Raw genomic sequence first — 16,950 nt, 5'->3', positions numbered from 1 at the left:
GTCTAGTAAAATAAAATTACACTACATGTAAATCAAAATGTAAATTCGTACAGGTTGAAACAAATTTTATATCAAAGTTTAGGTGGGTACAAATGATATTTTCAAGAAAGTATCCAAATCATATAAGGGGATCATTATTTAAATAATTAAAAAGGGGTCATTTTTGCAAAAAAAAAATACTTTTTTAACTGCTGAGGTTATTCAGTTACTAATGAAGGTCTATAGGATTGTTTTCTGTAAAGCTTAAGGGTAAATCTTTCACATAAGATTTACTAAATTAAATTTGACCCCCTATTTATTTAAATAATTAAACATAAAACTTTAAAAACAAATTTGCAAAAAATTATTTTTATTGTTTTAAATAAGCACTATAAAATATATTATTTTACAAGAAAATTTGCTCTATGTTGTCAGTATTAAATAAAAAAAAATTGGTCGAAATGTATCTAATATTTTTTGAGATATTGAATTTGTTTATTAAATGTTACTCTATTTTCAAATGCAAAAACGCGGTTGTTGCCAAAGAAATATTCACCCGTATTAAATCTTATTATTTTTATTTTTATGTATATTTTCTATAAATGTATTGATAAATTCAAATTTTAATTAAACTTCCCCCTAAAATGGCATTTGAAAATTATTCAAATTTGTTTATAATTTGTTTTTTTAATAACGTCGCAAGGCATAAATATTTTGACATGCCGTTTCGATAACTCGGTTGCTGGGAATTTTTCAATAATTCGACGCTGCCAAGCCAAAACGGCATAAACGCCAAAATGACCACTTTTTAGTTAGCTGCACTAAAAAATAGGATTTTAATTTTCGCACCAGACAGTCAACGCGGAATAACCGCAGAAAAAGTGAAATGGGTGTAATATGGGTTTAAAATTTTTATAAACGCCAGTCTAGTCACGCACGTGAACACCGACATGAACACCGATTGACATAATCGCCAGTGCCCGTAAGATTATCATTGTGTACATTTCGGTCCAGTAATAATAGTAAAGGTATGTATTTTTACAATTTTTATGGATAAGTAACATGGTATTATCTACCTTTGCAATATTTTCAATTTGTATTGATTTTTGAAGCGTAAACACACTGAATTTCTTTAAAAACTATGAGGCGTTTATGCCAAAACCACATATTTACATCGTGGTTGACACAAATGCCATTCCTCAATGGTATTCTTATGCAGGTTTCTTATTTAAAAATTGCGCAAATAAAAAGTTTATTTTAAAATATTCTATTGTAACTTTGTACTAGTGTGATGAACAATTCATTTTGTATTACAGCATAGAGTTCAAATCAATTTTATATAGCTAAAAATGGCGATCGATTTTTGGAGTTTATGCCATTTTTTTGTTGCACATGAATAGCAGAAGTAAAAAAATAATGGCCTTACTAAATGAAAATAAAACATATACCGAATCAGTACAAAATGATATACTGACTGACAATAATCACCCTATATTTCCCTTAGAGGTTTATGACATTTATAATGCCAACATTGCAGAAGCTTTTAGCAATGACATTATCATCTTTGAGGAACCACCAGACGTTGCAGTAGAAGAAGAAATATTTAGTCACGATCTCACATCATGTTTCAACTTAGCAGCAGATAATGGTTTGGATGCCGGTATAAGTAGTGATCAAAATAAGGAAATGCAAGCAATCAAATCAATACGGATGTTGAACCAAATATTGACAGTGATTATGAATTAGAATCCCACTACTTATTATTAGATATCCACTTTTAAGTATTTTATATTTACTTTTAAGTATTTCATCCTAGCACCAAAACATGTTTAAAGAATTAAAGGTTTTGTTTTTAACTTAGAATGTATTTTTGATTAATAAAAAATAAACCCTATCAAAAATCTTCGTAATTTCATTATTTTTCTTGTTGGCATAAACGACAATTTTTGATTTTCGTTTCCTTTTTCATTAATGGCATATATCCCTTTTAAGCGCCATATTGACTAACTTTACAACGATGCGATCGACACAAACGCCAGAGGTAAATTTGGTATAATCACCAATGTTATATCTTGATTGGACATAAGCGCCATTTTATAGTTTTTAATTTATTTCAGACAGTATTTTCAGCCACATTAATGTTCACAATATATTAAAATTTGAAAAAAAATCCCCAATTTTTTTGAATCACTGTGCAGATAAGCAGAATTGGTAAAAATAAAAATAATCAGTTTTTTGTGTTTCCTGAAAAATCAAGTTAATGTCGTTTATGCCGTTTTGGCTTGACAGCGTCGAATTATCAAAATTTTTTCTTCTTTTTTCCTCTTCTTTTTTTTCTTGGAGTTATATTTACTACGGGCCCTTTTAGGGTTAAGTTTCATTAAGAATGTCGAATCTCTAAGTTTTAGATTCTAGACCTAAAAATATTAAGATTGGTCTAAAATCACTTAAATAAAATGTGGCTACTTACTGAGTTACAGGGTGTTTTATTTAAAAATTTAACAACTATTTTTACCAAGTACTTTCAAACTATTTGACGTATCCTTATCATACTTGGCAGAAAGTGTGGGTACTATACAGTCTACTAAATTGTGATAAATAAAAGTTTCTAGCTACTGCCAGAGGCGTACGACAGGGAATAGTTAATAATTGACCCTTCCCAAATTCTACGCCACTGAGGGGATTACCATTTTAGCAAAATTTTTCGATTCTCTAATACTTTCTATGTAAATAATATACTCTTTACTGGTAACGATTAGGTCATTAGTTTTCGAGATATTGGACGTTAAAAATAAAACAGCATAGTTATTTTGATTCATTCATTCATTCATTTTAAACTTCCAATATCTCTCAAACTGATGACTTTATCGATACCAATAAAGCTATTTACATACAAAGTATCGGAGAATCGAAAAATTACGCTAAAATAGTAATTCACTCAGTGGCGTAGAATTTGGGAAAGGTCAATAATTCACTATCCCCTGTCGTACGCCTCTGGCACTAGCTAGAAACGTTTATTAATCACAATTTAGTAGGGTGTATAATAGCCACACTTTCTGCCAAGTATGATAAGGATACGTCAAATAGTTTTAAAGTAGTTGGTCAAAATAATTTTTAAATTTTTAAATAAAACACCCTGTAACTCAGTAAGTAGCCACATTTTATTGAAGAGATTTTAGTTAAATCTTAATATTTTTAGGTCTAGAATCTACAACTCAGAGATTCGACATTCTTAATAAAATTTTACATTAAAAGGGCCCGTAGTAATATCTCATAGAAAAAAAAAGAAGAAGAAAAAACGACAAAAAAATTTTGTTAATTAGTAAAAAATTCTCAGGAACCCAATTATCCAAACGGCATTTCAAAATACTCAATCCCCGCGACGTTATTAAAAAAACAAATTATAAACAAATTTGAATAATTTTCAAATGCCATTTTAGGGGGCAGTTTAATTGAAATTTGAATTTATCAATACATTTATCGAAAATATACATAAAAATAAAAATAATGGGATCTTAAGCAGGTGAATATTTCTTTGGCAACAACCACGTTTTTGCAATTGAAAATATAGTAACATTTAATAAACAAGTTCAATATCTCAAAAAATATTAAATATTTTTCGACCAATTTATTTTTAATTAATACTGGTAACATAGCGCAACTTACACCGTAAAATAAGATATTTTATAGTGCTTATTTAAAACGCTAAAAATATTTTTTTGCAAATTTGTTTTTAAAGTTTTATATACAATTATTTAAATAAATAGGGGGTCGAATTTAATTTAGTAAGTCTTATGTGAAAGATTTACCCTTCAACTTTGCAGAAAAAAATCTCATAGCCCTTCATTAATAAGTGAATTACCTCAGCAGTTAAAAAAGTATATTTTTTGCAAAAATGACCCCTTTTTAATTATTTAAACAATGATCCCCTTGTATGATTTGGATACTTTCTTAAAAATATCTTTTGTACCCACCTAAAATTTGATATAAAATTTGTTTTAACCTGTACGAATTTACATTTTGACTTTTTTTATTTTATTAGGCTAAACGTAAAAAATTAACGTAAACAGTGAAATTATTTATAGTTCATATAATTAGCTACAATCCAAACATTATTTTTGATGTATTACTTGTAACTTTTAAGTAATTAATTAAGTCCCTTTTTAGATGAAAATGATCCAGGTGTTGAAGAAATAGCTAGAAAAAAAATTGTGCACAACTTTCTCCAAAAATATTCTACTTCAAGTACAAACCTGAAAATAACAGATAGTAAGGAAGATATAAATAACGAAGAGGATATTACTATTTCTGTGAAAGATTTAAGAAAGAGGTTCGAAAAAAATCAGGTAAGATAGTAACATTTTTAAATACCATATACTCAGCTATCCAGAAGCACTCATGGAAAAATGTGGGGTTTAAAACCAAAAATATTGGATTTATAACATAGTGGATATAACAATTACACATACATAAGTGATATGTGTTGGAACGAGAGTCATTTACACTACATTATTAACAATTAAAGCAAACAAATTGAATAAAGCAAAATATTAATTATTAAACTTAACAAATATACAAATGCACAATAATAATTACTCAACAATACAAAGCAATCTACCTCAAACCAAATAAAAAATAAACATGGAAGTTATGTAACATTAAGTTCATTGATCGACTAATTACTTATTTACTTTAAAATTAAGTAAATTACTTACCACAAATTTAATAAAACTCGAGAGGGCACCAAACCAAGAAAACAATTTTTAGTATGACATTCTTCCTGTGTATTCCAACTTGCCGTAACTTTTAATACTCAATATGGTACATGGTACTATAACTGTTCAAAGTACACAGAAAAGTAGAAATACGTGCAGCTCGTTAATCTGTGGACATATTATGACCAATTTGATTAAATTAATATTAATTTACAATCATTTCCTATAGTTGTTGCATTATACCTTTGCACAAACGTCATGATTAATTTGCAAACAAATTAAATCAGAATATTACGTGAAGCGTGCATCGATATGTAATATCCTTGATATGCACTGTCAATATAATAAGTGAGGCGTTCAGAGCAACAGTGGCCTATGCCACAAATTAAGCATTTTTAGATGAATATATCAATAAAAGCAGCAACATTAAATCTTCGGATTAACATGGGTCTACACAACCTATCTCTACATTTGACTAAATGGCGCTACATAATTTGTAGCACCATCTCATAAGCATAATGGAAATACGCATGCAAAGATAGCATTTATCTCAAAACTCCGTTTTTGGGGTTAGGCCACTGTTGCTCTGAGCACCTCAATTAAGAAATGGCTATTATCGGTGGACTTATTTTATACACCCATACCTCGCACGGTTTCGATTTACGGCCTAAAATGTTTCTCTGTAACGGCCTAATGTTGTCATTCTCGAGCAAACGCAATCTCGATGCACACTATTTTCTATTTCCACTTGTTTATGCATAATTTGAAAATAAAATGAGATGAGGCCCATCTAAGGAATATCTTAACATTTTTAAGGGAATTATAGAAAAAGGTGGTTATAAACCTGAACAAGTGTTTAACGTAGACAAAAACAGGACTTTGTTGGAAGCAAATGCCTGATCGCACGTACATTTCAAAAACCGAAAAATTTGCGCGTGGTTATAAATGGTCTAAAGAACGATTAACTTTGCTACTTGGTGCAAATGAGACTGGTGATTTTAAGCTAAAACCACCTAATTTGTCCAAAAATCAAAGGCCTATTACAGGACTAAATAAAAATCATTTACCCGTTATATGGAGATACAACAAGAAAGCTTGGAGTATGTAGATTATTTTTGGTTTTTGGAATCTATTATTATTTTATATACCAGTGTATGTGCTTCTTTTGTACCATCCAACCAACTTTAACACCACGTAGGTATGTTGATTTGGTTCTATAGCCTGTGGTGAGGCTCAGGAGAGGTGCAATAGAAGAAAATTTAGTTTAGCTTTAATTCGCTTAAAATTATAAAAAAAGGTACGAGATGATGATGATTTCATGTAAGTTTGGTTGTGTGTAATTGTTGTTTTAAAAGTATGATGCTACAAAAAATATTTGGTCTTTTTAGATAAGCTCAAATAATATACATAGGTACCTACCTTACATTTTATACAGTAGATACTTGCTTTACCTTTCAAACTAGGAAACTTACAACTAATTCGTTGTATTTCATTGTTCATTTAAGAATACCCATTTTCTTTAAGGTGGCCTTTAATACATTAAATACAAGCACATAATATATCATTCAATACAATTTTTCCTTTTCTTTGCAATGAAAATCATCTATTAACTATGTATTACGTATTATGTCTATTACCTCTATAATAAGATATTACTTTCTACTGATGAGACTGATTATTCAAAGAAAAAGGACAACACACTCATATCAAAAATTTATCAACAACCTCATGTTCGGCAATATGCTCTGGCTGCTAGACCAACTATCCCAGTAAAAGAAGAAAAACGGATCGAAAAATCCATTAGTTCGGAAGATGAAGTGCTTATAGAGATCACAAAAGCACCCAAAGTTAGTTCTCCGAAAGTTTGGCCAGACGTTGAAACGCAGTTCGAAACGATGAATATTAAAGAAAAGGAACCTGTTACAAACGAACACGATAGTAAGTACATACCGGGTGGTGAATTAGAACACTGGCCATAGGAAACTCAATGTACAATTCTAAACTGTTGAATTCCTGCTTCCCTAATTATTTTACATCAAAAGTCATAAGAAACTATTTGTAGAGAATTGAAATCTGTATTGAAAACAACTGTTAATATTGTTCTACGAACAATAATTATTCAAAATTTTGTAAAAATATAATACAATTTTCAGAGAAATACGCCAAAGTTACGCCACACACAGTGCAATAATGTGTATAAGATTGCATTCGGTGACAATGAATTTATTATATCAACAATTTGAACTGTCAATTTCTTGATTTATTTTATCATTTATTGTTTAAAACACAATAAAGTTTATCAGATACCCTCAGTTAAGGAGAAATTATTAATAATAAAGATATTTTCTTCGGTCAATAGTGTGCTCACTGTCAGTTAAATAGTAACGTGTGGCCTAACATGCCCACACATACCTACTGCGGTAAATACATTATATTTTTAAAAATTTTGGAGTGTGTTTAAATCGTAGAACAATTGTAACTTCTTTTTTTTAATACAGATTTCAATCCTCTACAAATAACTTCTCATGACTTTTGATGTAACATAATTAGGGAAGCAGGAATTCAACTGTTTAAAATTTTACAATGAGTTTCCTATGGCCCGTTTCCTATTCACCACCCTGTACATAATTAAAAAAAAATATGAAAAAAAAAATTTAAAAAACGCTTTTCTTTAGTTCTGAGTGACTAAAATTAAAAATATTATAAAAAATCAACTAAAAAGCAAAAAATTAAAAAATTCAAACTCGAAGGATTGTTCGAAATAAAAACTGTTAGACAGATTAAATATACAAAAATCTCACACATTCGTTAAAAAATTGAAAAAATCTGACACATTGGTTAAAGAAAAGCGTGGGGTGAAAACCGTTTATTCGATGAAGACGCGCCCCACTCTTTTCTTTAACGAATGTGTTAGATTTTTTCAATTTTGTAACGAATGTGTGAGATTTTTGTATAGGTATTTAATGTGTCTAACAGTTTTTTTCGAGCAATCCTTCGAGTTTGAATTTTTTTATTTTTTGCTTTTTAGTTGATTTTTTTATATTTTTAATTTTAGTCACTCAAAACTAAAGAAAAGCGTTTCTTAAATTTTTTTTCATATTTTATTATTTTTTACTTTTTAGTCTTAGGGCCGGTACTTTATGTCTCCGTTAACAGCCGGTTAGTTAACCGAGGTTTAATCGGGACATAAATATATGCAAAACATAGATATAAACGCAATTATACTTATTATTATATTCATAAATAATTATAATAATAATTATAATTGCTTTTATTACAACGCAAGAGGCCCTATGGGGTACTTTTCTGTCCCGATTAAACCCCGGTTAGCTAACCGAGGTTTAACCGGGACATAAAGTACCGGCCCTTAGTCTTACACTTTTCAAACATTAAAATATATGTTTATTAGAATGTTTATTAAAATATATGTATAAAACATATGATGTACAAACATGAAAAAGTAGTCGGAATCGCCAAACAAACTTGAAGCTTTATTGTTTATTTATGAAGCATAACTAGTCTAGTAAAATAAAATTACACTACATGTAAATCAAAATGTAAATTCGTACAGGTTGAAACAAATTTTATATCAAAGTTTAGGTGGGTACAAATGATATTTTCAAGAAAGTATCCAAATCATATAAGGGGATCATTATTTAAATAATTAAAAAGGGGTCATTTTTGCAAAAAAAAAATACTTTTTTAACTGCTGAGGTTATTCAGTTACTAATGAAGGTCTATAGGATTGTTTTCTGTAAAGCTTAAGGGTAAATCTTTCACATAAGATTTACTAAATTAAATTTGACCCCCTATTTATTTAAATAATTAAACATAAAACTTTAAAAACAAATTTGCAAAAAATTATTTTTATTGTTTTAAATAAGCACTATAAAATATATTATTTTACAAGAAAATTTGCTCTATGTTGTCAGTATTAAATAAAAAAAAATTGGTCGAAATGTATCTAATATTTTTTGAGATATTGAATTTGTTTATTAAATGTTACTCTATTTTCAAATGCAAAAACGCGGTTGTTGCCAAAGAAATATTCACCCGTATTAAATCTTATTATTTTTATTTTTATGTATATTTTCTATAAATGTATTGATAAATTCAAATTTTAATTAAACTTCCCCCTAAAATGGCATTTGAAAATTATTCAAATTTGTTTATAATTTGTTTTTTTAATAACGTCGCAAGGCATAAATATTTTGACATGCCGTTTCGATAACTCGGTTGCTGGGAATTTTTCAATAATTCGACGCTGCCAAGCCAAAACGGCATAAACGCCAAAATGACCACTTTTTAGTTAGCTGCACTAAAAAATAGGATTTTAATTTTCGCACCAGACAGTCAACGCGGAATAACCGCAGAAAAAGTGAAATAGGTGTAATATGGGTTTAAAATTTTTATAAACGCCAGTCTAGTCACGCACGTGAACACCGACATGAACACCGATTGACATAATCGCCAGTGCCCGTAAGATTATCATTGTGTACATTTCGGTCCAGTAATAATAGTAAAGGTATGTATTTTTACAATTTTTATGGATAAGTAACATGGTATTATCTACCTTTGCAATATTTTCAATTTGTATTGATTTTTGAAGCGTAAACACACTGAATTTCTTTAAAAACTATGAGGCGTTTATGCCAAAACCACATATTTACATCGTGGTTGACACAAATGCCATTCCTCAATGGTATTCTTATGCAGGTTTCTTATTTAAAAATTGCGCAAATAAAAAGTTTATTTTAAAATATTCTATTGTAACTTTGTACTAGTGTGATGAACAATTCATTTTGTATTACAGCATAGAGTTCAAATCAATTTTATATAGCTAAAAATGGCGATCGATTTTTGGAGTTTATGCCATTTTTTTGTTGCACATGAATAGCAGAAGTAAAAAAATAATGGCCTTACTAAATGAAAATAAAACATATACCGAATCAGTACAAAATGATATACTGACTGACAATAATCACCCTATATTTCCCTTAGAGGTTTATGACATTTATAATGCCAACATTGCAGAAGCTTTTAGCAATGACATTATCATCTTTGAGGAACCACCAGACGTTGCAGTAGAAGAAGAAATATTTAGTCACGATCTCACATCATGTTTCAACTTAGCAGCAGATAATGGTTTGGATGCCGGTATAAGTAGTGATCAAAATAAGGAAATGCAAGCAATCAAATCAATACGGATGTTGAACCAAATATTGACAGTGATTATGAATTAGAATCCCACTACTTATTATTAGATATCCACTTTTAAGTATTTTATATTTACTTTTAAGTATTTCATCCTAGCACCAAAACATGTTTAAAGAATTAAAGGTTTTGTTTTTAACTTAGAATGTATTTTTGATTAATAAAAAATAAACCCTATCAAAAATCTTCGTAATTTCATTATTTTTCTTGTTGGCATAAACGACAATTTTTGATTTTCGTTTCCTTTTTCATTAATGGCATATATCCCTTTTAAGCGCCATATTGACTAACTTTACAACGATGCGATCGACACAAACGCCAGAGGTAAATTTGGTATAATCACCAATGTTATATCTTGATTGGACATAAGCGCCATTTTATAGTTTTTAATTTATTTCAGACAGTATTTTCAGCCACATTAATGTTCACAATATATTAAAATTTGAAAAAAAATCCCCAATTTTTTTGAATCACTGTGCAGATAAGCAGAATTGGTAAAAATAAAAATAATCAGTTTTTTGTGTTTCCTGAAAAATCAAGTTAATGTCGTTTATGCCGTTTTGGCTTGACAGCGTCGAATTATCAAAATTTTTTCTTCTTTTTTCCTCTTCTTTTTTTTCTTGGAGTTATATTTACTACGGGCCCTTTTAGGGTTAAGTTTCATTAAGAATGTCGAATCTCTAAGTTTTAGATTCTAGACCTAAAAATATTAAGATTGGTCTAAAATCACTTAAATAAAATGTGGCTACTTACTGAGTTACAGGGTGTTTTATTTAAAAATTTAACAACTATTTTTACCAAGTACTTTCAAACTATTTGACGTATCCTTATCATACTTGGCAGAAAGTGTGGGTACTATACAGTCTACTAAATTGTGATAAATAAAAGTTTCTAGCTACTGCCAGAGGCGTACGACAGGAAATAGTTAATAATTGACCCTTCCCAAATTCTACGCCACTGAGGGGATTACCATTTTAGCAAAATTTTTCGATTCTCTAATACTTTCTATGTAAATAATATACTCTTTACTGGTAACGATTAGGTCATTAGTTTTCGAGATATTGGACGTTAAAAATAAAACAGCATAGTTATTTTGATTCATTCATTCATTCATTTTAAACTTCCAATATCTCTCAAACTGATGACTTTATCGATACCAATAAAGCTATTTACATACAAAGTATCGGAGAATCGAAAAATTACGCTAAAATAGTAATTCACTCAGTGGCGTAGAATTTGGGAAAGGTCAATAATTCACTATCCCCTGTCGTACGCCTCTGGCACTAGCTAGAAACGTTTATTAATCACAATTTAGTAGGGTGTATAATAGCCACACTTTCTGCCAAGTATGATAAGGATACGTCAAATAGTTTTAAAGTAGTTGGTCAAAATAATTTTTAAATTTTTAAATAAAACACCCTGTAACTCAGTAAGTAGCCACATTTTATTGAAGAGATTTTAGTTAAATCTTAATATTTTTAGGTCTACAATCTACAACTCAGAGATTCGACATTCTTAATAAAATTTTACATTAAAAGGGCCTGTAGTAATATAACTCATAGAAAAAAAAAGAAGAAGAAAAAACGACAAAAAAATTTTGTTAATTAGTAAAAAATTCTCAGGAACCCAATTATCCAAACGGCATTTCAAAATACTCAATCCCCGCGACGTTATTAAAAAAACAAATTATAAACAAATTTGAATAGTTTTCAAATGCCATTTTAGGGGGCAGTTTAATTGAAATTTGAATTTATCAATACATTTATCGAAAATATACATAAAAATAAAAATAATGGGATCTTAAGCAGGTGAATATTTCTTTGGCAACAACCACGTTTTTGCAATTGAAAATATAGTAACATTTAATAAACAAGTTCAATATCTCAAAAAATATTAAATATTTTTCGACCAATTTATTTTTAATTAATACTGGTAACATAGCGCAACTTACACCGTAAAATAAGATATTTTATAGTGCTTATTTAAAACGCTAAAAATATTTTTTTGCAAATTTGTTTTTAAAGTTTTATGTACAATTATTTAAATAAATAGGGGGTCGAATTTAATTTAGTAAGTCCTATGTGAAAGATTTACCCTTCAACTTTGCAGAAAAAAATCTCATAGCCCTTCATTAATAAGTGAATTACCTCAGCAGTTAAAAAAGTATATTTTTTGCAAAAATGACCCCTTTTTAATTATTTAAACAATGATCCCCTTGTATGATTTGGATACTTTCTTAAAAATATCTTTTGTACCCACCTAAAATTTGATATAAAATTTGTTTTAACCTGTACGAATTTACATTTTGACTTTTTTTTATTTTATTAGGCTAAACGTAAAAAATTAACGTAAACAGTGAAATTATTTATAGTTCATATAATTATCTACAATCCAAACATTATTTTTGATGTATTACTTGTAACTTTTAAGTAATTAATCAAGTCCCTTATTAGATGAAAATGATCCAGGTGTTGAAGAAATAGCTAGAAAAAAAATTGTGCACAACTTTCTCCAAAAATATTCTACTTCAAGTACAAACCTGAAAATAACAGATAGTAAGGAAGATATAAATAACGAAGAGGATATTACTATTTCTGTGAAAGATTTAAGAAAGAGGTTCGAAAAAAATCAGGTAAGATAGTAACATTTTTAAATACCATATACTCAGCTAGCCAGAAGCACTCATGGAAAAATGTGGGGTTTAAAACCAAAAATATTGGATTTATAACATAGTGGATATAACAATTACACATACATAAGTGATATGTGTTGGAACGAGAGTCATTTACACTACATTATTAACAATTAAAGCAAACAAATTGAATAAAGCAAAATATTAATTATTAAACTTAACAAATATACAAATGCACAATAATAATTACTCAACAATACAAAGCAATCTACCTCAAACCAAATAAAAAATAAACATGGAAGTTATGTAACATTAAGTTCATTGATCGACTAATTACTTATTTACTTTAAAATTAAGTAAATTACTTACCACAAATTTAATAAAACTCGAGAGGGCACCAAACCAATAAAACAATTTTTAGTATGACATTCTTCCTGTGTATTCCAACTTGCCGTAACTTTTAATACTCAATATGGTACATGGTACTATAACTGTTCAAAGTACACAGAAAAGTAGAAATACGTGCAGCTCGTTAATCTGTGGACATATTATGACCAATTTGATTAAATTAATATTAATTTACAATCATTTCCTATAGTTGTTGCATTATACCTTTGCACAAACGTCATGATTAATTTGCAAACAAATTAAATCAGAATATTACGTGAAGCGTGCATCGATATGTAATATCCTTGATATGCACTGTCAATATAATAAGTGAGGCGTTCAGAGCAACAGTGGCCTATGCCACAAATTAAGCATTTTTAGATGAATATATCAATAAAAGCAGCAACATTAAATCTTCGGATTAACATGGGTCTACACAACCTATCTCTACATTTGACTAAATGGCGCTACATAATTTGTAGCACCATCTCATAAGCATAATGGAAATACGCATGCAAAGATAGCATTTATCTCAAAACTCCGTTTTTGGGGTTAGGCCACTGTTGCTCTGAGCACCTCAATTAAGAAATGGCTATTATCGGTGGACTTATTTTATACACCCATACCTCGCACGGTTTCGATTTACGGCCTAAAATGTTTCTCTGTAACGGCCTAATGTTGTCATTCTCGAGCAAACGCAATCTCGATGCACACTATTTTCTATTTCCACTTGTTTATGCATAATTTGAAAATAAAATGAGATGAGGCCCATCTAAGGAATATCTTAACATTTTTAAGGGAATTATAGAAAAAGGTGGTTATAAACCTGAACAAGTGTTTAACGTAGACAAAAACAGGACTTTGTTGGAAGCAAATGCCTGATCGCACGTACATTTCAAAAACCGAAAAATTTGCGCGTGGTTATAAATGGTCTAAAGAACGATTAACTTTGCTACTTGGTGCAAATGAGACTGGTGATTTTAAGCTAAAACCACCTAATTTGTCCAAAAATCAAAGGCCTATTACAGGCCTAAATAAAAATCATTTACCCGTTATATGGAGATACAACAAGAAAGCTTGGAGTATGTAGATTATTTTTGGTTTTTGGAATCTATTATTATTTTATATACCAGTGTATGTGCTTCTTTTGTATGTATTTTTGATTTAAATAAAATAAACAGATAAAATGCATTTTTAACGACAAATCATGTAACATATTTAACAAATTTGGAACTTATCCCATTAAATTTTTATGAATTTGTATTAGAATAATTGATTCGTTATACGGCATTTCGCTTTGCGGCCATGTTTCGTGGAACGTATCTAGGCCGTAAAGCGAGGTATGGGTGTATTAAGTTACGAAATTAAGGTTGCAAAAAATTCAAAATAATTGTTGCTGATTTGTCTTGGGCTTAAGGAAATATGATCGTGTATCATGCCAAATAACAGAACTTCAATGGTTAAACATAGATAATTTATACAAATATCACCTCGCTTCTTTGATATATCGAATTATTTCGTCGTCAAATCCTATTTATTTAAGGAACAAATGAGTATTTCGTGGAGATGATCATAATCTGGATCTGAGATATCCTCATAGTCTTATGCTGCCAAGATAGAGACTAGCTATTTTCCAGCGATCGTTTAATTATAATGCTGTTTTAGTGTTTAATAGTTTAACAATAAATTTAAGAGGTAAATCTCTTGATTTCTTGAAGCGGCATTATAAGAAATTTTTACTACAATCGCAGTAACGTTATTATTATTATATATTGTTGTTGTTATTGTTACCATTATTTTTGTTTTTATTTATCATTCATATCATTTATCACAGAATATCAAAAATTATTTTCTTTATATTATTTTTCTAGTAACCATATGATTATTTCTATCATTTCCATATATTATGATTATTTAGGTCAAATTATTACAAATCACTTTATTTCAAACTAACTTTGTAAACTTGAGGATAAGTGGAGTAGCTCTAGCTAGACTTCGCCTCATGTATCTCGTGTTTGTAAATGTTAACAGACTAAATAAAGGCAATTTATTATCATTATTATTATATTTAATGTCCGACTGGTATATTATTTGACAAATAATGACATGATTTCGAAGTCAGTTAAGCGTGATATAATGCCCTAGGGCGTTATTTTGAAAAATAACACCCTAGGGTATTAAATTTAAATAACTAGTTAAATACTGTCAAGTTGACAAATAACAACCTAAGTTAAACTATGGTTACCACAATTTACGTTACGACTATTGCTGGTAAATGTACTTATTTGAAAACTAAATTAATTCAATTTAAACTCATTAAAATTTTTTGCATAAAGAATAATTTAGTCGGACATTAAACGTTGAAGGCACCACGGGTATTATAGAGAATAACGCTTTCGGTCAACGTATATTCCTCGGGCTAAAGGCCCTCGGTATATACACCATTGACCTCAAGCGTTATTATACTTATAATACCCTTGGTACAGCTGGTTCCTAAAAAAACTGATACGACTCTTAATAAGATTTGATTATTTTGAGCAGTGTATTTGATTGATCTGACATTATATTATATTTATTATGACAGACTGTCAAAGTCAGTTAAAATAAACAAACAAACAACTGATTACATAATATGTTAATTCATAAATTGTAATAATTATTAAGATCTAAATTTTTATATTATTTTGAATTTCTGCATTATATAAATGCAAGAGTATATAAATGATAGTTTTTACATAAAATAGGATTGTTGTTATCATTTTTATTAATATTAAGGAATAAAACAAACGACTTGTCTCAACAATATGTATATTAAACAAATAATTGTAACCAAATTAAAAGATAACTGGGCACTATCAGAGGCAGCAAAACATTTTAACATAAGCAGAACCACAGTTTTTCTATTAATAAAAAATGGAGGGAACAAGAAACTCTCAAGCGCGGGTCTAGAAGACCAAAACTATACTAAATTTAGGTATGTAAAAATAAAATTAATATTTTGTAATATCTCCATCAGCAGTGATAACAGCTTGTGGTCATCGGTCCATCTGCGTGAAAGGAACTATGAAATTGTCTTCTTCAGAGAGCTCTTCAAAAAACCTTGCTTTCTTTCGAGAGTTTCTTGTTCTCTCTATCTTTTATTAATATTAAAAATGGTTGTTCTGCTTATGTTAAAATTTTACCATCTTCTAATTTCGTTACAATTCTTGGTTTTAGTTCTTTGCCAGCATGTGGACCCATTTTTTGGGTTAAACAGCATAAGTTATCTGACAAATTTTAAGATTTGGCAGTGACAGTATGTAAATAATAAGTATTTATCCAGGCCATTCAAATGAAGAGAAGAAGAAGTATTTATCCTTCAAAATACACTGCTCAATTTTCTACAAAATACGCTTTAAGAGTCGTACCAGTTTTCTTTTGTACCTTAAGAGGATCGGTACGTATTTTCGGCTGCAATACTATTCAAATGGGGATTCATTTTTTTCGAATCCTGAGAAAACTAATAAGTATTTTTGAAAAATTTAAACGCAGAATGAAAGATTACGTTATTAGCGAGGGCCGAAAGTCCCTGAGAACTTCTATAATGTTTATTTAAATAAGTTACAGGGGTGAAAAACTAAGAGAAAATTTAGTGTGATTTTTAATTTCAAATATCTCATTCAAAATAAACTTTTTATTTATTCTAAGGGACTTTCGGCCCTCGGTAATAATTTAATGTTTCATTCTGCGTTTAAATTTTTCAAAAATATTTATTGGTTTTTTCAGGATTCGAAAAAAATTAACACAATGCCGTGGTAATATTTTCCAAATCTATCTTTGTCTTACAACGCACTCAGCCGAATATAATATTGTCAGCATATTGTCAGTCAGACACTGACAATCAGTGACAATTTTAAATATTTGACATTGCATTGGGAATATTTTGAGGTATTGATTTAAATATTATTAATAATTTATATTGTATTTTATAAATATAATTTAAGACATGAACTTAATAAAAAGTTATTTATTGTGTATTATTTG

At 29.2% G+C, this 16,950-nt stretch overlaps 1 protein-coding gene across 7 annotated transcripts in view; it reads left to right on the top strand.

The window, feature by feature from the left end:
* Positions 1-16,950, top strand: part of LOC114332012 (uncharacterized) — a 431,454-nt gene that overhangs the window by 401,587 nt on the left and 12,917 nt on the right. For 3 of the 7 annotated variants that reach the window (XM_050645467.1, XM_050645457.1, XM_050645486.1), the window contains 3 exons: positions 4,147-4,325; positions 6,380-6,632; positions 12,362-12,540. The exons of 1 other annotated variant lie outside the window; for it this stretch is intronic. In XM_050645467.1, coding sequence (XP_050501424.1) covers positions 4,147-4,325; positions 6,380-6,632; positions 12,362-12,540 — 611 coding nt within the window. The remainder of the gene's footprint in view (positions 1-4,146; positions 4,326-6,379; positions 6,633-12,361; positions 12,541-16,950) is intronic. 3 more of the 7 variants (XR_007696778.1, XM_050645481.1, XM_050645474.1) reach the window with 3 other exon arrangements.

The sequence above is a fragment of the Diabrotica virgifera genome, chromosome 1 (genome assembly GCF_917563875.1).
Source record: "Diabrotica virgifera virgifera chromosome 1, PGI_DIABVI_V3a".
Classification (NCBI taxonomy): domain Eukaryota; kingdom Metazoa; phylum Arthropoda; class Insecta; order Coleoptera; family Chrysomelidae; genus Diabrotica; species Diabrotica virgifera.
The sequence above is the reverse complement of the archived record's forward strand: the minus strand, read 5'-3'. Positions and strand labels throughout refer to the sequence as shown.